The following is a 20146-nucleotide window of genomic DNA, read 5'->3' as shown; positions in this document are numbered from 1 at the left end:
GTGTGATTGCCTCTACCTTTTCCCAGTCTTGTGAGCAATGCAAGGACTACTTCCCTTCAAAAATGCATAGCAAACAAATGATTAGCTATTGAAGATGTATATTAACATAGCTCTTTTTTAACACAGGTTATTTGCTTTTTTTTTTAATTTTAACACTGCTTCAGCTGTACCACTCCTGCACAGTCACAGTGGTGGACTCCGCCAGGAGCCGATTCCTCTCTGAGGAGGGAGAAGCCACGAGCGTGAAGCAGGGACCCCACAGCTGATTTTAAGGCAGCATAACTCAAAGGCAGCAGCTGCTATTGTACTTAAAGTGTTTTTATCAAGGTAGACGTATTTCGGCGGTACTGGTAAACGTTGGTCCGAGGAGAGACTACTGTAATTTACTCAGAAGTTTCGCGGGCGTTTTTCAGCCGTGGCCCTGACGGGATTTCCCGGCTGCGGGCCGTGCCCCTCGCGCTGCCCCTGCCGGCTCCCGCTCTGCGCTCGGCTTCCCGTGCCTGCCGGCCGCTCGGCGCTGCGCTGCGCGGACTGACGGCGGGCGGCTCCCTCAGCGCGTGCGGCGGCCGTTGGGCCTCAGGCGGCGTGGGCCGGCCCTCAGCGCCCGGCGCGGGGACGCTCGGCTGCGGAGCGGTGCGCGGGGGTACTCGGCGTGCTCGGAAGAGCCGTGAAGGCGCCGGAGGAGCGGTACGAGGCGGAGGGTTACGGATGGGTCGTGCTAAGCCAGACGTAGTCTCTCTTTCTCCCCCCCTCCCCCCCGTTAAACTGTGGCAGAAGGAGCAAGTATGCCCTGACTGAAGCTGCCTGTGCCATGGAAAGGCTCTGAAGTTCCATCATGTCCGAATCCAGGTCTTCAGGAAGGAGAAAATCCCAAATTGCTTTGTCACCGAGTGGAAAGAAGAAAAAAAAAGAAACGGCAAAGAAAGTGGAAGATAAAGGAACGCCCACTATACCTCCGCGATCCTCCTCTATTATTTCGTTTTTTAACAACGCTCCCCCTGCCAAAGTTACCTGTCCCATGTGTGGGCAAATGGTGCCGAGGTACGGAATTAATGAGCACATGGACGAGGTGTGTCAGAGCGGCCGCGCTGCGCTGGGTGGTGGTGATGCAACGCTCAGCTCCGTTACCGCTGAGAGTCTTCCAGGTGCACACGTGAGCAATAATTCCAGCCCTTATTTCTCAAAACTCTCAAATATAAGAACAAGTCCTTCCAAAAGCAGCGTGTTGAAAACAGAAGGGAGTGCAATGCAACAGATTAGTCCTTATTTTAGCAATAAGGGTTCAATCAGTAATGTTTACAATGAGCCACAGGAGCAAACAGTTAAAGTCGTCTCTTTGGGAAGCTTGTCATCTAAACTGTCCAGAAGACGCTGTGTCCAGAGAGGAAAACAGATCGTGTATAAAGAGATTGACTCTTCACCTCCAGCTGTGCACAGCATGTGCGAAAGTGCTGCAGCGCTGGATGATGTTGCTGATGAGATTTGTGTTGGGAGTAGCTCTCAGAAAGAAAATGAGCTTGTTCAGAGTGCACACGAGGAACTAAATCCCTCAGAAAAGGAATCTGAATTTCAAGCTGAAATAAACAAATATAATAGGGGAGATCTTATGGATGTTGTTCAGATATCATTGCCAGCTGATAACAGCAAAAGAGTACTGTTTGGTACGAGGAACTTCAGAGTGGGAACTAGATCTAAAGGTGTGGTGCTCAGTCCCAGTAATTCTGAAACACATCTGGCTGTTTGTACCTCAGCAGAGCTGGTCAGCAGTTCAGAGGTAAAGGCTCAGCTTCGTGCTCAGCATGTTCTGTCTTCAGAGACGAAAGTGAACTATAGTACACAAAGCTGCTTTAATGACAGTGATGAACAGGTACTTCCTGTGGAAGTTCTTGAAGATTTTAATTATGAGTTTAATCATAATTTATCAGAAACTGTGGAAAAGGTGGAGTCTCAAAATTCCATTGGTGATATTTTAGATAAAATAAATGAGGTTAGCTCTCCTGGTCACCCATATTACCTCCGAAACTTTTTAATGGTGTTGCGGGCGGTCTTGGAGAATGAAGATGATATGAGACTTTTTGATGATGAAGATATGAACATTATTACTAAGTTCTGCCAATTATCAGGTATCCTTCCGTTTTTATAATGTCATGCTGTCTTTCGTAGAGAGAACTGTTTCATAGCTTTGAGTGAAGAGCACTATACCAACAGGCAATTCAGCTTGTTAAACTTAATGGGAGAAAATCCCTTTTCTCAGGAGACATGTCCCTCTAGGAGCTTCCTGCAGGTAAACTTACCTAATGCTGCTTTAATGGAACGTAATCATAAACAGGGAAGACATGGGTGAAGGAAGGAGAGAATTTTAGAAAAATATGATTGTGCATATTTCTGTAGCTTAAAATGGAAAGTATTTTTTTTTTTTTAGTCTCAACTTGCTTCAGCATTTAAACTTCAATTCACAGGAAGTTAACACTGAGGTTTTTATGAATAATACCCATGGAAATTCTGTAAAATGGGGTTACAAAGAGGTCTGTGCTATACATGTAGACCTTGGAAAAAAAATAGTTCTGAAATGGTGTTTCTGAGCTCTAGTTTCATGTGTTTCTGGATGACTTTCATGCTTCGTTTGAATACATGGTTATCCCAATTATTATGATGATGATCAGAGGGCTGGAGCACCTCTCCTATGAGGAAGGGTTGAGGGAACTGGGCTTGTTCAGTTTGGAGAAGAGAAGGCTCCGGGGAGACCTCATTGTGGCCTTCCAATACTTGAAGGGAGCATATAAACAGGAGGGGGATCAATTGTGAGGGTAGATAGCGATAGGACAAGGGGGAATGGTTTTAAGCTGAGACAGGTGAGATGTAGGTTAGATATTAGGAGGAAGTTTTTCACACAGAGGGTGGTGACACACTGGAACAGGTTGCCCAGGGAGGTTGTGGACGCCCCGTCCCTGGAGGCGTTCAAGGCCAGGCTGGACGTGGCTCTGGGCAGCCTGGTCTAGTGGTTGGCGACCCTGCACTTAGCAGGGGAGTTGAAACTCGATGATCTTTGAGGTCCTTTTCAACCCAGGCCATTCTGTGATTCTATGATTATTATGCAGCAATTTTGAATGCTAACTGCTAATTAGCAGTCATTTTCTTGCAAGTTGCTTAGTGCTTTTAACTCTCATGAGCCGTGATGTTTGAGATTTAAACCCAATGTATTTAGGCAAGAGTCAAAGCAGAAATGTTGCTTGAATCCTACTGTAAAAAGGGCAGAATTTAACCTGAGTTAAAACTGTCCCTCCAAATTTACACGTATGTTTTTAATTTGTTGTAAGTTGTAATTAAGAATAGTTTTACCAGTACTTCTGAGTTGCGAACTTGGAGCATCAAAATAGAAATAAGCTTCTAGTAAGCAGAAGAAAACTCTTATCTCAGAGCATTGCAGCCATAGCCATCTGTGCTGTTTTCAGCTACTGTGGTACACAGTAGGTACACAGCTACCCGACAAAATATTTGTATGTTCCTTCACTTATGATCTCTGTGCGTCTGAGCTGAATGTGCAAAACTGCCAAGCAGTTACATGCATGTCTGCTGGTGGGGGAAAAAAAAAAATCAGTTGGGAAGCATTCTGCACTTAGTGATGTGTTGTGTTTAGCTAGTGGACTGTGGAATGCATCACATCGAAGAAGACTAGTATTTTGAAACTGGCATAGATCTTGCTGTTTTTCCTCTCTGGAGATTATATTCCATTTTTTTCTGCACTAGCATACAGTCTTTAGACCAGCTGTTTCCCCATTTTTGTCTTATTGCAGACTGGAAGAAAGCTATCCTAATTATTTAGAGCTCTGTGTTCTTTAATGTTTGTTTCTGGAAAGTCCCAACAATACTGTAGATTGACACCACAAGGCATTACAAAAGAGAGTATCAAGGTCATGAATTACGACTAGCAATTGTGAGAAATTTTTCCAAGCCCAGTGGGAGGCTGTCAACAAAGTTATTTCTAATGGCTTATGTAGATGTGGAGAATAACAGTGTGATATTGGGTTAGTGCATATGACATTACAAGGTTTTTATTACAGAGTGCTGGATGACAAAAATGGAGCCGTGTTTGTTTATGCTTTTTAGGAAAAATAGCGCCCTGATGAGTAGTCTCAGTTCCTTTTTAAAAAAAAAAAAAAAGTAAACACATACCTGTCCCCTTAGGGGAGCTCTTAAGCTGTGGTCAGACATCCTGCAGAAAAGGCCTTTTTGGCTGTAAGTTCAGCAGCTGGAAGACCACGTAAGCATTATTCATCTGTCCTAGTGGAAAAGTCAGCTGAGTTGACTCCAACCACTTGCAGAGATGATTGTTAAAAAAGTAAAGAAACTCCAGGGGAGGAGGTAGACATCTACACTTAAGCATTTCTGCCGTGATTACCTCATTACAATTAAATTATTCTTGATTGTATTGTAATAATTAAATGCAGTAACATTGAACACTTAAAAAATAGTGCTAATATAAGTTCAATCTATCATAGGTAAGATGAGATGATAACATAGGACTGTATTTATCGGGAATCAGCAAAGGCCAGTCTGCAAGGGAAGATGAGCCAGCAGCACAAGAGATGTGGTCAGATAGCATTGTCAATAGATAATGAATTCTGGACAAGTGGTGGAACATCTTTACCTTCAAGAAACCTTGGACACAATACTTTAAAAATTCAGGTAGATGGGATATTTGTTCCACATTAGTAGTTTCTACCCAAGCAAGTGTTGCTTCTCAGTTATAACAAGAAAAAGTACATACACTTTTTTAAATTGTTATATGTTGTTCATTCATTATTCATTTTTATTTTATATTTGTTACTCAAATCCTTTAGAGAGGAAGCAGTCCTCACATGCCTTTCCTGAATTGCAGGCCAATTTTGGTCAGTTTCCATGTTGTGGAGAAAGGATGTGTGTTACTCTTTCTTCTAGATTTTCAAAATGGGGAGATAACCCTACAGAGAAAATAACAAGCTAAAGTGTCTGAATGTAGTTGTGTCAGTGAATTGATCCTGGAAACATTCTATTAAAAAAAGGCTAAAGAAGTCTGCTTAAGGACAAGAGAACGGTTAAATAAGCATGTAAAATCAATTCTCATTTCTTAAATACATCTAGGTCTGGTAATGTTCCAGTGTCTGTGTTTATTAAGAATCAGTTTCAGTTCATCAGCAGCAAACAGGGATAAACAAGTTAGGAGTTAATGAGGGCTGAGGAGTGAGATAGGTATTTAAAAAGGTGCTGAAAGTAGTAACAGTGACTAGGCAATTTTCAGCAAAGATGTAGTAAGTTATTGTTTGCTTGAATTGCAGCATTATTAGTAATTTCAAAGTATTTTTTAAAGTTGCTTTAAGTGAAATCTTCCCTGATAAAACCTCAAAAAGAGTTTTTTGGTTGGTTTTTTTTTTTTTACTCCTTGTCTCCAGTGGATGTACCAGTAAAGCTAATATGTCTTTGGTTAAAAATAAGAGTCTGAAGACAAATACACTGAGATCATAGAATTAGCTGGGTTGGAAAAGACCTGCAAGGTCATCCAGTCCAACCATGCACCTACCACCAACAACCCCACTAAACCGCGTCTCTCAAGATGTATTGTGATTCTGAAAGCACTCTGCAACTTCTTTTGTTCTTCTATCATCGGGCGGTTAGTTATTGACTGAGTGTTAAAGAAAGCAAAAAGATCTATTTAATATCACACGGTTTGAAAAATAAAATTGCCTTTTTCTAGACAGTAAATTATTCCTTAAAGGGTAAGTGTGACCAAAATACACTGCAGCAATGTTAATTATCTACCAAATACATTGTGGTAATTACTGTTATCTATTAAAGATTCTAATGAGCAGTTATTACTTTGAAAAGTAGTTTCTGTTATTTTACCAAGTTTGTCTTTAGAACGCAGGCAGGTTTAAAATGTGTTTTAGAGGATATCTGCATCTAAGTTCTTTTTGTAGGTAAGGTACTGAGTATGCATAGTGTCAGGTTCTAGAATTTAATTTTCTTGTTTTCCTTCCTTGTTTTAACTAAAACTTGCAGTTGGTGGGCAGAAATTATATGTGAGACTTTTTCAACGTAAGCTGAACTGGTTAAAAGTGAACAAAATTGAATATGGAGAGATAGCTATGGATTTGTCACCAATAATTGAAGAATTGGTTGAAGCCAGATTTCTGCAAACAGGTATGGCCAGCATTAGTAAGTGTTAAAAGTATTATAAATAAAATATGGAGTTGTGACATACTAGCATCTAATGAGCTGTGTGCTTGTCCTTCCTGTGAGAAGAGAATTAGAGGAGCAGAGTAACTAAAGGTTTTGGGTCCATGAGCCCTATGTTATGTTGCATTAATGATAAAAGCAGTTAGTGCATGGTAGATAGTAGGGAGAAATGAATGACTGTCAGTGCCACTGATGTAACCGTAGGCCTTACTTGGCCTCATCAGCCTCATCTTGGACCCTGAGCTGTGCACCATCTGCACGTTGGTCCAGGAGCTCTGGTTAGTATCTCTCAGTTCTGCCAGGAGCTGTCTTGCAAGTTTACCTTCTTCAGCTCTGTCATGGTTTGCAGGGTGGACCTCCAACCAGTGCTCCCAGTTGCTTGTTTCCAGTCTTATCTATGGCCACGTGCTGTGGATGGGTCTCAGACCTAAACTGTAGCCTTAACTGTAACCCAAAGTCTGGCTCATCTTTTAGGTGAACCATCATCTTGTCTTTCCTGGGGCTGCCAGTAGAGACTGTTATCAGGACTTTTGATCTGCCCATTCTCTCATTTATGGTGGGATGCACGGGGGGATGGTGAAGGCACTGCCCATGCTGTGATCACCCTAGACTCCTGACTGACTGCTCCCTGTCAAGCAGCCGTGCTCATGCTGCTCCCTGGCAGTCCATTTGTTTTTGCATTGGGCAAACAATTTCAATCATCAGGAAGAGATAGGTTCTTCCTGAGCAGCAGTTTTTGTAACCCAGCAAAATTTCTTTGTGTTTGCCTTGCTTTGCTTTACCAAGGGATTTTTCTGATTATTCCATTCCTTCAGACTGGATCTTTGAATATAATGAATTTCAAGCTGGACTGGGTAGCATCAGTAATATATTTCTGAAGAATCTAAATCATTGAATTACTATTAGGTTATATCAGTGTGCTATGCTTTGAACTGTTGCTTGAGTGTGTATGTCTAATACATAATGAATGTATGTGGATCGTTTTATTTCTAGAATCTGAACTGGAAGACTTGTGTGAAGGTTTGGATTTGCTTTCTGCCCCTGAGCTAAAATCATTAGCAAAGATCTTTCACTTACCAAACCCAAATGGTCAGAAACAACAACTTGTGGATGATTTCTTGAGGTTGGCAAAGCAACGTTCAGTCTTCAGCAGGAATCAGGCTGGTATTGGGACTGTTATTTTGAAAAGGTACCTCTTAAGCTGTTTATAGTTAAGTTTTGCAAGTGATTGTAAGTTATCCTTTGAGGAACTCAATCAACATGCCTTTTGAAGAGAGGAATGCATTTAGTCAATTCAAATATTTAAAAAAAAAAAAAAAAGGTAGCATTAAATTGATTCACTGTCTACTGACTTCTCATTTCTGGATCAGACAAAAGGGGAAGAATCAGGCCCTTTTTAAAACAGTGTCATGCTTTTCTGCTGTGGGCATTATTATCTCTCTTTTTTGGCTTAAACTGTATGAAAGAAGGTTAAGAAAAAATGTCTTCAGGAGATGGAAAGGAACTTGGTAAACTTAGATTCCTCTCCTCAACCCCACTCTGAGAGAAACGAGGCTGGTAGTTTCTTGCTTAATTGTATCAGCTTTGGGAAGGTACTGCTTTTCTCTGTAGTTGACAGCTAAAATACTAGTTGTTCTCTAAGGTTAGAAGAAACCTTGTATAAATCTGTGCTGCCATGTGCAGAAGTAACAAATCTTGTCTTGTATGAAAAGACTTTATGAAGATTCTAAATCACAGGATCTCAAATTGTGATCTTCAATCGTTGCTCTAACAGCTAACCACATCTTGATGCGTGTTGGCAATACCTGGTCTAGCAACGGGAGTGGTTGCACTCAAATGGCAGTTAGTTCCAATTGTATCCTACTTGAGGTTTGGTCCTTACGCTTTTGATCGGTTAATGCGTTTATCTAGCTTTTCACTATAGGTTATGTATTCTATGTTGTTTCTCAAGGGGCTTTTTTGGGGGAAAATCTGCAGGAGTGGTTGGGCATGGAACAAGCTCCCCAGGGCAGTGGTCACAGCCCCAAGCTGCTGGAGTTCCAGGAGTATTTGGATCAGCTCTCAGACATAGGCTTTGAATTTTGGGTGGTCCTGTGTGGAGCCTGGACTTCTGGGTCCCTTCCAACTCAGGACATTCTTTGAAAATGGAGTTTATACAGTAGATAATGTGAGAACAAAACAGTTCTCATACTTAATATATTGAATTTTTATCAGTGATGGGAAAAACAATTGGTATAATCACTTTATTTGTTCTTCCAGGGCAAAGGATCTGGCTGGCAGATTGGTGAGAGTATGTAAAGCCCCTCGAGCTGTCTTTTCTCGAATCCTGCTGCTGTTTTCACTGTCTGAGTCAGTGGAGGATGAAGAGGCTGGTAGTGCTGGTCAAAGCCAGCTCTTCACAGTTCTTATGGTAAACATGGGACGCATGGTATTCCCCAGTTATGCTGTAAATAGGAAAACACAAGTCTTTCAGGACAGAGAAGATCTTATCAGGTAGGAGGAGCTTTGGCAATTTGGAAGTCTGTTTTCTTGTAGAAAAGCTTTACTACAGTACTTATGTATGCAAATAAGATACTTATGTAGAACTACAGATGTGAATAAGTGGAATTGCACTTTTGCAGTGATTTAAGATGCTTTTCTGTATCCAGGTAAGACTTGTAATTCACAATAGCTTGTACTTTGAACCAAAATAGCATATTTATTTGCTTAATGGCCATCTGCTGATGAAAGTTGTTTCTGACATTGCTGTGGTGATTATTAGAAAGAACCCTGAACAAAACTAAAAAAAAAAAAAGTCATCTGGTTTTATAAATACTTTAAAATGTAACATCTGCATCTCTGCTGATTGTACAAGATTAAGACTAAAGTTGACTGCGTTGGTTCAGTGTCTTTGGAGACTGGAAGGGAGTTTTCAGAAAGTATTGTATGAAGGAGTTGATTTATTTTAACTATAAATGCTTCTTGATTCTAAAGCAGTGATTATGTTTTTGTTCCCTTAGATATGCAACTGCTGCTCATTTGTCAAATGATATAGCCACTGCAATGGTAAATGGGAACTGGGAAGAAGCTAATCATCTGTATATGTGTGCAAAAGAAACCTGGAATAATCTGAAAAATCACCCCTCTTTGAGGTAGTAAACTGGAAACTGCTATAGTGTTCACATGCGACTATTAAGTGTCTTGTCTTACTTTTGGCTTGGAGAGAGGCTTTTAAACTTATTCAAGCCTAATAATGTTAAGAAGCTTTAATGTTCCTGAAAGCTTTGAACTTCCTGACTGTTTGTTTAGCTTTTAAGTGCTATACGTGAAAAAGCCTTTTCTTCTAAAGCCTTGGGAATGAATTGGTAGGCATGGATAAGGCACTCAGACATTTCTGTTCTACATGCCAGCATGGAAGAACAAGAGCCTTATTTTTCCCTTGTCGTAGTTTGGTTTTCTGGCTTTTAGACCAATAACAATCAGCAGAGTTTAAAATTCACTGTGAACAAAAGAATGTTGCAGAGGTTATGGGAAAACGCACTGGGTTATTCATCTGTTGAAACTTCCAGGAGTGTGTCATTCAAGAAACATTACTAAAGATATGAGAACTGAAGTAATGTGTACTGTTTTTGAAACATCTTTCATTGGTTATTGTTTTAATTATTTTGATTTCTGGCTTAATGATGCACTGAAAGTTAAAGCGTTAAATTTGACATTGTATTCATTGTCATTGCAACTGATTTAAAATAGTATTTGTAGAGAGTCATGTGGAGGTCTGTTCTATTTCATATGGAAGGCAGTGGAAAAACCTATTTAAATATTTCAGTAATGTCTTGAAACATAGAGGTGCCTGCCCAGAAGGCCTTAATCTTCCTCCAAGTCGGAAGTGCCTGTTATGGCCTTTTCCTTTTGTTCAGCTGAGTTTCTGAAGTTAACCTTCTGACTTCAGAGAACAAGTTGGCAGTAAGGAAACATGATGTTTATAGCTTATTCTTTTGTATCTGATACAGAAGTTATTAATTAATAATCCCTCTGCTCTTGAATCAAAAAAATATGTGACACAAGTGCAGCTTGCTATCTAGCTTACCTTACCTTTGGGTTCTTGACTTTGCAGCTGTAATACTCAGTTCAAATGTGAGCCATTTCATGTTTGGAATGCTTTATTTCTAATATTTTTGTAAGGGTGTTTTAAGATTAATTAAAATGGATCTCCTGAGCTACTCTGACTTTTCAGCTATCACAGAGTTCTACCTGAGTATCTGCGACATTTCACAGTTGGCTGGAAATACACAAGGATACTTTCTCAAGGTGTTGAAATTTTGCAGAGACTTCACATGTATGAGGTAAAGTGGTGAGGTGAACAGCAGAACACTTTAAATGTAGCATTATGCATCGCTTTGTATTTCTGATATGGATGGAAAATGGTGATGATATTTGCCATAGCTTCCTACACTTCTGTTACTTTTAAGTATGCAGTGTGTCTTTTTTTTTTTTTTGCTGTTTTAGAAGCTATTGGAGGAAGCCTGGATTTTAAAAATTGTTTTGATTTATGCTCGCACTTCAGAGATTTGCCATGCGTAATATGCCATAAGATTGTTTCTGAGACATTTCATTGTTTCAAAGTATCTGTGTTTCACTACTTTGATTGTTACCTTTAAAAATGAAAAATCATGGAAGAAAAATCTTTTGTGGAATCCCTGGCCACTTCACCTGAGGTATCAAGTTCTCCAAAGGCCTCTGATTTTTGTGATACAGCAAAACAGATTATTCTAAAAAAGACTTTGCCTCTCCAGGAAAAGAAACAAGTAGTATTCAGGCCTTTTTCATATACAAAAATAAATTTAAAAGGACCAAAATATTTTATTTTAGTTAGCTAACCTTTACGTTTATGTAAAAATAGTTCCTAAAATATACCCAGGCAACTGAATGCAGAAGTAAAAAATATTGTTTGAATCATGCGAAGTTTTTATAGTACCCAGTTAGAAAGGAAAATGATAAGCAAATTATATAATGGAACTTCAGCTTGGTTTTCTAACTTTGCTAATGAAGATATACTTCCGTTGCTACAGGCAGCAGTGCAGGAGCTGCAGGCGCTTTTGTCTCAGGATGTATATTGTACTGACAGCAGAGGGCGGTGGTGGGATCGCCTAGCTCTGAATTTACATCAGCACTTGAAAAACACTAAGAAGGTATCTTTCCAACCGTGTGGTGTATGACTGCAGGCACTGTGCGGAAACATCTTAAAAATGCATTATTTCATGAAAGGAGCAGCTGGATAGGCTCTTCTGAAAATGCAGATGTTAGGAATCCCAAAGTTAGGTAACCAATTTCTCCATGTTTTATGTTGCGTTTAAGGTATGAAATTGTTAAAAAGAAAAAATATCATAGGTTGTCTAGTTTCTGCAGTGTCTCTTCTGCATCTTGCAACTTCACATCAGGCTTTTTCCAAATTCCAAACTAGAAATTGTATAGAGGAAGAGTAGTTAGTCTCCGTTCCTCCTTTATATATTTGGACAAAGTGCCTTTCCCAAGTCCCAGAAAGAGAGTAAATCAGAACCATAATTTGAAATAATTTTTTTAATTACTGAATTAGCCCTGGATCTTCTTCAGTGCAGTTGTGCATTTGTCTAAAATTTGTTCTGTGTGTACATTCTTGCGCAACTAATCTGGTCCTTCAGTTTTCTTATTAAGTACTGTTAAGAAACTGGCTTAAAAGTATTAAACTGATTTGCTTGAGAGCTAACTTTTTTTCTGGTCACTTACGTAGAATTTAAACGTATTCAGTCTTACACTGATCAGTGCAAATGGAGAATAATTCCTTTCTAGTGCACATAAAATTTGAATACAGAGGCCTTCCAATGCAAAATGAAATGATAAAATAAAACTTCATTACATATGTACAAAACATGGCCCCATCTTACATGCTGTGTTTTTCTGTTCATATACTCCCTAAATCAATTAGTCCTTTGGGCTTGCTAAGAACAGGCAGATCTGTGTTAGCCTTTCTAAGTTACTGCTTGTTACCTCGCTCTTTGCTAGGCCATTGACTGCATTAGGAATGGACTGGCTGACCCATTTGTGCGGACAGGGCATCGTCTCGCTCTCTACCAGCGGGCCCTGCGCATCAGAGACTCGCCGAGCTGCAGGCAGTTCAGATGCCTGTTTCATGATTTGCCAGACATAACTGTGGAAGACGTGACACACGTAAGTAAAGATACGGGGTGCTTCTGAGACATATGAACTCCATAAGCCTCTTCTATTCTGACAAGTGATGTGGGAGCCTGTCAACATGTGCTGTTTACCAACCGCTGGCTTACTCATGCTGCAGGAAAGTGAATACACGTGTTTCTGAAACAAAAATGTAATTTACAAAATACTCTTGTACAAATCTTACCGCATATAAACCCCATTAATTTACCACTAACACCCTCAGAACTTTTCTAATGGAAGTCAGAGTCTGAGCAAGAAGTCTGTGTGTTGCTGCTGATGTCTTCAGGCATTCTGTATGTGAGAAAAAGTAATTGGATGTTGCGAGCACAAGGTTAATGGCACAAGAAGATGCAAGGATTTATTTTTCACAAATATACACAATACAACTATGCAATATAATACACTTTCATCATATTGCAGTGTTTCTTTTTAACCCATTCTTTTCCCTACTGTTGCAAAGAGATTTGTGTCCAGGCAAAGTCAGAGCAGAGCGCCTTTCTCCCTCAGCATTACCTCCCTTTTGCCCTGCTCATCTCAGGCCAGAATCTGCCTCCTCAGTTGTCTGTATTCTTTCTTCCTGGATTTGCAGATGGAAATAGTAACGTTTCCTTCTGTTCAGCATTTTTGGGAGATATTTTTTTCTTAAAAATTTGTCAGTCTATAAAAGCTGATTTGCTTTTGACAGAATGACTTTTGGAGAATGACCAGCTAAATTTTACATGGTTTACTTTTGGTAGTAATCTTGTTATGGTCTTAAAAAAAAACAAAAAACAAAAAGCAAAAAAACCATATTTTCATAGAAGAGTTTCAGATGTCTAGGCTGAGGATTTTTAAATGTGATGCTGGGATGTAACTAGCTGTTTTAATATTTTCAGGTTACAATCAAGGGAAAGATGTGTCCTCAGACAAGATTGGGAAAATCTGTGTTTCTAATGGAGGATATTGGTGATGAGGAAGGAAGCAAAGACTGCAGTGTATCCACAGTCATGTGTTCAGTTGAGGAGCTTGCATTAACTCATTACAGGCAGAATGGCTTTGATCAGGGTAATGGTAACTCTTTTTTATACAGTAACTGTGGGAGCAAAGAACCAATTTACTAAGCAGTTTAGGTAATTAATTAGACTCATTTTTAGTCTGATTGTATTTCCTCCCCAAAATGGTCTGTGTATTTTCCATCTGACCTTCCTGGCCTTTAGCTATTGCCGTCTTCATGAGCAGAAGGCAGTTTTGAAGTGTGTTTGTTAGGGGGGGGAAAAAAAGTCTTCTTTAACTCCTTAGAAAATCACTTCTTTTGCCTTTCTGATCCGTGAACTTCATATGAAGTTGCTGTAGAAGTTAATGATTTTTTTGTGGTTGAAATACTTGTATTTTTAAATTTTGCTTTTCAGGTATTCATGGAGAAGGTTCAACATTTATTACACTGTATGGTATTCTAATGTGGGATATCATTTTCATGGATGACATACCTGATGTCTTCAGAAATTCCTATCAGGTATTTTTGAAAGGCTGTGTTCAGTTAATTCCTTTACCCACACTGCTGTAGGTTCTGTGGCCATGTTAACACTCTTATTCTGGATTGGATTCACGTTTTATTCTGAGGGACTTTTCAGACATGACTTGGCATTACTTGTTTTGTGCAGTTACAAGGGGCTTGTTGCTAAAGGACTCCTCAGTGACTGAGTGCCATGTAAGTCTGGACTGACTGTCAGATGGGGTGGGATTCATTGGGTTAAATGCAGATGTCCTGTATCTGAGCTCACTGGTTGAAGTGTCCATCATAATCATAGAATCATAGAATGGCCTGGGTTGAAGAGGACCTGAAAGATCATCAGGTTTCAACCCCCCTGATGAGTGCAGGGTCACCAACCACTGGACCAGGCTGCCCAGAGCCACATCCAGCCTGGCCTTGAACACCTCCAGGGACGGGGCGTCCACAACCTCCCTGGGCAACCTGTTCCAGTGCATCACCAACCTCTGTGTGAAAAACTTCCTTGATGATCTTGAAGGTCTTTTCCAACCTGAGTGATTCTGTGATCAAAAAATATATTTTTAATATATTTTTTTCAATAATCTTTAAAGGGAAATGCATTTCCCTTTAATTTAAGTTTTCAGATTTGTTAACGTCCACCCCCATCTGCCCTGCCCCACCTTACTTATCTCCCTTACTATCTCTTTAGTGAATACTGCAAATATTTCTTTATAACTGGGGAGTTGGAGCTCAAATGATGTGAAAACCTAGTGAATTGATGGTTTGTATTAGGCCAGAAGGATTAAGTTCAGAACTATGGCTGCATGAGCCTCTCAAAGCGGAAGCTCAACTTGTTTCTTTGTTTTGGGTTGACTTATGAGTGTGTATCTATACAGTCAATTCTTGAAATAATTCCTTAAGCCACAAAAACTGGAATTATGTTCTTGGTCATACCTGTGGAGAGCTGCTCAGTGGCAAGAAGCATCTTTCTACAGAGCAATGGCTGTTCTTTGAAATGTCTTTTACAAGTTGCTTCCTGTTTGTGTATGACCAAGTCTGTATGGGGTTGAGTACTGTTTGCAGAATAAGCTAAGACCTGGTTGGCCGTGTAGCTTTGGAAGGTTGAGGTGGGACATTAAGGTATTTGCAGGCTCACAGACAGGACAAGTGCACTGCTGCTGAGGGTGTAGCTCCAAAGACTGAACAAATAACTCTTCTTCTGGAGTACCTTCTAGTCTTACAAGATGCATAGTTATATGAATGCAGATATGCTTTGTGAGGGGGAAAAAAAAATTAATTTTATGTACTCTTGAGCCTGCACATTAAAATCCTGTTTACGTCCTGCTTTTTTTTTTTTTAGCTAGATTTTATTTATTAATGCAGAGCAAAGCTATCGTGAGCCTTAGGCATGAAAAAGAGTGAGCTGAAGTCACACGTGGCTCTCCCATACTGTTTTTAGGCTGCATTTCCTGGCATTAGCTGTGGCAGCAGTTTGTGTAAGGAAGGCTGAAATTTGCTGTTCTACAAGCGCTCTGAATCTGAGTTAAAAGCTGGAATGGCACTCAGCTACTTGCTGGCTGTTTCTGCCCAGGTTTCCAACTGAATAATAGTTGCAATGACATTTTGTACTGTAATGCGTTTAGAGCACGCTGTAAGTCTCTTTGCTTTTAAGAGGCATAGGGCGTAATAATCCCTAGTTTTGCTGCTGCTTTGTTCTCCTCCGCCCTTGTTCCCTGTACCTGAGCCGCCTTGATCCTGATTCCAGTTCCCAACTACAGCAATAGTGCTCGGGAGTTAGGTGAGCACAAGCTCTTTGTTTTCTATAAATTGAAGGGATCTCTGACTAGAGGTCAAAAAAAACCAACAGCATGGGCTAAAATGGGGCCAGTGTTTGCTGCACTGACACCAACTGTTATTTGTTATAATATACAAACTTCTTCCTGTTAAATTGAGGTGGATACGTTTGAGTTAAATTTTCTGTAAACAAAGTGGTAGTTCAGATGAAAAGAAGTATAAAGTAGGGCACTGTCGTTCGTGGAATTGCTGCTTTGCCAGCAGGTCCTCAGCATTGTGTTTGCCTTGTCATGCAGACGTTCCCCCTGGATTTGTACACTGACTGCTTCTACGAGAACAGGAGGGATGCCATTGAGGCCAGGCTCCAGCAGCTTCACATAGCTTCCTCGGAGACCCTGGCAAGCTTGATTGCTGACATCTGGACCACTCAGGAGGGAAAAGCAGCAGCACTGGTTAGCTGGGGACTTTTTAATTCGCTCCAGCAAGTTCAGGTAAATAACTGCTGTCCAGAATGGGCACTGTGTTTTATTAAGCTCACACAGGGCTTCAGAATGCTCATAAAATGAGTAAGCTTGACCTGAGGCACTGAGAAATCAAATTGCTCCCTCATTGATGGTGAGGGAGGAACTGAGTGGGGACTTCAGCACAATTCTCACTAATGCTAAAAGTACTGTTTCCCTTTTCTGATATGGTCACTTTTCCTACAACAATTGTGAAGAACACAGAGGGGAAATTGCTGTGGATAACTGGACAAAGAATATTCTTGTAAGAATTGAGAAATGGCTGTACGGGACAGTGAAAAATGGTCAACAACTGTCTGAACTTCTCTTACAGAGCCTTGTCTCTTGCCTTGGAGGAATGTTTCTGAGTGGTGTTTTTAGGCGACTTTCCAAAGATCTACGCCACTGCAGAGGGGGGCTTCCTGATCTGGTTGTGTGGAGTACGCACAGTAATCACTTTAAGGTACATTGGGAGATAGATGATGGCTATCTAAGGATATCCTATCTAAGGATAGATGTAACAACTTACACTTGTCAGTCTATATAAACTAACAGTATTTTTCCTGTCGTAGAGGAGCTAAACCTGCTGCTCCTCTTAACTGCAGTATGGCAAATGGTGGTTGATTGCTTACCTGATGTTCTGTCACATCTTTTGGTGTCGCTTTAATGGATGTAATAAAAACCAGCAAGAGGTGGCTAGGTATTGTTGCAGAATAGGCCTTTTAGGTTAAAATTGCAGTAAAGCAACTGTTATCATTCAATCAGCCATACAGATCCCGACTGCTGTTCACAAGGGGTATTAAAGTCACCACTCAAAAATACACAGGACAACTACAGAACTCTTTGCTAAAAAAAAAAAAAAAAAAAAAAAAGGAAACAGTCATTGTTTGCATTGTGTGTTGTAGTGGAATAGTGCTAGAAGACTGGGCATCTTAGCTGCTGGAGCATCTTGTTATGCATTTAAAAAGCGCAGCTGCGTAACAGAAGTTCTCTAAAACAGCTGATGTACTTTATGTTGCTGTCAGTTGAAGCTGGAACTGTGTTACTGGAGATGAGTGACAGTTAAGGTTGGTAGATGATCAGTTTCTGATCACTTACTTATGACCAGTTCCTCTGACTGTGTTTTGGTGGATAATTACTATATAATATTTCATTCTCTTTCAGTTAAGCTTTTCTTGTTATTTTTCTTAGGGACGCAAATTAATCATTGAGTACCCGCGGGTCTTCTGTTGTGTTAAATCTGTATTATTTTTGTTGCAAAAAGCCATAAAAGAGTTACTCTCTTCGTCTGTGGCATTTAATGTTTTTTCAGTTCTTTCACACAGACACACAACTAATCATCCCCATTTCTCTGTAGCTGGTGGAAGTGAAAGGCCCCAACGATCGCCTGTCCCACAAGCAGATGATCTGGCTGAGTGAACTGAAGAAGCTGGGTGCTGCTGTAGAAGTTTGTCACGTCCAAGCAGTTGGAGCTAAAAGTAAACGCCTCAGTTGACAAAAGCTATCTTAACCACAAGGGTAACTTGGTTGTTTCTAAGGATGTGGTTCTCAACTCTGGCTTCTCAGAGCACAAAACAGTCTAAAGAATAGTTTGAGAGAACTGTACGATTTACTGTCTGTCACTTGTGTTCAGTAGAATAAAGCATTCTCTTCTATACACACTTCATAACTTATTCTGTGAAGGGTAATGGAGCGCCTTTGCCCAGTGAAGAGAAACAGCTGCAAGTGCCATTTGTACCATTGTTGGTACTCTTGAGAACATTCTGTACAATGAAAAACATGGGGCAGCAAAGCCTGGTGATTGCCATGGTTCCTTGGTAGCCTGAGTTCATTATCTACTTCATTATTATATTTATTATACATTCCATTCAGCTCTTTTCCAGGATGCCAGGACCAGCATTGTTTTCTAATTAATTGTCCCTGTGCTGTATCCTGTATTTCAACCTTTCATTTCAATATAAAATATAGAGCCAGTCATTGATGGCATTAAGGCATAAAACAATTTTTTTAATGTTGTTCTGGTTTGCTGCTCTATGTTTTTTAGGGTAGTTCATTTAATAGCTCCTTCAGTCTGGCATAGCTATGTTATCTGCAAAAATGGGAGATAGTTCTGGTAGTAGACAGGAGTTGTTAAAAGTTTGCTGCACTCATTTGCAATGCCAGGCAGTTATGCCCTGCATAAACTGATGTGGTCTCCTTCACAAATAGCTGAAATGGAACCAAACCAATCCGGGGGGAGGGGGGGGGGAAGGGGAGTTTGGTCTCACTTTTAACACTTAGCTGCCATCTTTTCTCTGGAGTTTTATGCTCACACTGAGTACGTTTTCTAATAACAGGCATTCTGCTTACCGTGCAAACAGCAAATGCTGTAATAGACTACAGTGAGAAATTAAGATCTCATAATCATCTTTCTTCAGTGCCGCATCCCTGCTTTTCTTGGAGAAAAAAACCAAACAGCCATGTGTATTTTTTTTTTTTGTTAGAGGAAGCGAAAGAAAGAAAATCACAGGAAATTCACTCTGGAAAGGTATGAACTTCTTTTATTCTAATTTACTTCACATTCACAATTCAGCGTCAGGATTTTATAATCTTCCTGGCACTGCTACTTTACTCCATAAATCATTATCAGGCACAAAGGTTTAGTTTCAGTTGAAATAGCGAACTCTACGCCATCACAGCAACAGCATTAGAAACCTACTGCCTAGAGCAATTTGAGGTACAGATTCCTGTCTCTTACATTGGAGGCAAATTTAAGATATCATCCTTTGCTGAACTATTTGTTCGAAATTTTTGGTTTAAATGTTTCTTTCCATCTGAGTGTAAGCCAAAACCTTTGCCCCACTTGCTACATCTTCACTCAAAGTACAAGGCAGTTAATAGCAGAGTGGTATTGCGGGCAGGTGCACGTCACACACGTGCAGGCCTGGGTTTACATACACACACAGACATTTTTTCAATGCGTTTCTGGAATGAAAGGAATTGCTTTGATACGTGGCAGTAAAAGGGGAATAAGGTCGTCCTACCATGGTGACCTCTACCTAGCAGTAATCAGTGACACTGGAGGTAAATGTCAATCGTATCAACCAGCATTTCATATTTCACCCCCTGCATGTTTACAGTGTAGGTACAAAAAAAATAATGATTATAACAGCTGGTAACAGCCAAAATAGTGCATTTTTTTTTAAAAAAAAGACAAAAATAATGAGCTTTTCTGTAGCTTTTCTACTCTTGCAACAACCAAAGGGCAATAATAGTTTCTTGTTTAAAATGGTGAACAGAAATGATAGTTTGAGAATGTGTACATATATATACACACACACACACATATATACACTTGTATGTCAGTATTTTGTACACAGAAATTAAGTACTTGCACACCAAAACTGCTTTTAAAAGCTATTAGAGATGTTCAGAGCAGTCCCTACTGACAATAAGGCAACGGTGGAGAGTGGAGAATATTTTCAAGTTAGCTTTTAGTACCTCTGTTTCAAAAGTAAATTTAAAGGATTAAAAAAAAAAAAAAAAAAAAAAAAAAGCTGTTAAACTTACTCAAAGGGAAGAAACAACATTCACAGGTGCTCTCAATCTGTGAATCAGACAGGCCCATACAAAACAGAAGGAAGTTAGACTTGCAGACAGGCTGCCCTCCTCCCTGTGTCCCCTTACACATCAGCTGGGGATGTCCCCATCACTTCTCCCTGTGCGTGTCTCCATCCCAGCCTCTGCTTGCCTAACTCTCCTTTCTGAACGTTCTAAAATTGCTTTTTAAGTCTGGTCGGCAAATAGGCATTTAGACAGGGTTTTTTTAATGTTAAAAGGCATATTTCTTTTTAACACCCTCTCCCATGCTACATGTGTATATATATATATATATATATATATATACACACACATACATATATATGTATATACATATATATGTATATATGTATATATGTACATATGTGTGTGTATATATATATGTATATATATTATACATATG

The 20146-nt window shown here is 39.9% G+C and overlaps 1 protein-coding gene across 2 annotated transcripts; it reads left to right on the top strand.

The window, feature by feature from the left end:
* On the top strand, nucleotides 122-18871 carry FAN1 (FANCD2 and FANCI associated nuclease 1). Of its 2 annotated transcripts, XM_021407588.1 has the most exons (14): nucleotides 122-2123; nucleotides 6037-6177; nucleotides 7207-7402; nucleotides 8473-8706; nucleotides 9213-9344; nucleotides 10427-10535; nucleotides 11262-11381; nucleotides 12232-12396; nucleotides 13278-13446; nucleotides 13791-13894; nucleotides 15961-16155; nucleotides 16499-16627; nucleotides 17522-17642; nucleotides 18648-18871. In XM_021407588.1, the coding sequence occupies exons 1-14, from the start codon at nucleotides 836-838 to the stop codon at nucleotides 18695-18697; spliced, it is 3153 nt and encodes a 1050-aa protein (XP_021263263.1). In that variant the 5' UTR covers nucleotides 122-835; the 3' UTR covers nucleotides 18698-18871. The 2 variants fall into 2 exon arrangements, with proteins under 2 accessions (XP_021263263.1, XP_021263264.1); XM_021407589.1 differs by lacking the exon at nucleotides 18648-18871 and having other exon boundaries at nucleotides 17522-17823.

Source organism: Numida meleagris, chromosome 9 (genome assembly GCF_002078875.1).
Source record: "Numida meleagris isolate 19003 breed g44 Domestic line chromosome 9, NumMel1.0, whole genome shotgun sequence".
Lineage (NCBI taxonomy): Eukaryota > Metazoa > Chordata > Aves > Galliformes > Numididae > Numida > Numida meleagris.
This window is presented reverse-complemented; position numbering and strand designations above follow the sequence as displayed.

What these genes read in the sequence shown, in the direction of transcription:
- FAN1 (XM_021407588.1), top strand. Translation starts at nt 836, where the DNA reads ATGTCCGAATCCAGGTCTTCAGGAAGGAGAAAATCCCAAATTGCTTTG. An exon ending in ATTCGCTCCAGCAAGTTCAG is followed by an intron (nt 16,156 to 16,498) that starts GTAAATAACTGC and finishes CTTCTCTTACAG; the next exon opens with AGCCTTGTCTCTTGCCTTGG. An exon ending in CCAAGCAGTTGGAGCTAAAA is followed by an intron (nt 17,643 to 18,647) that starts GTAAACGCCTCA and finishes TTTTTTTGTTAG; the next exon opens with AGGAAGCGAAAGAAAGAAAA.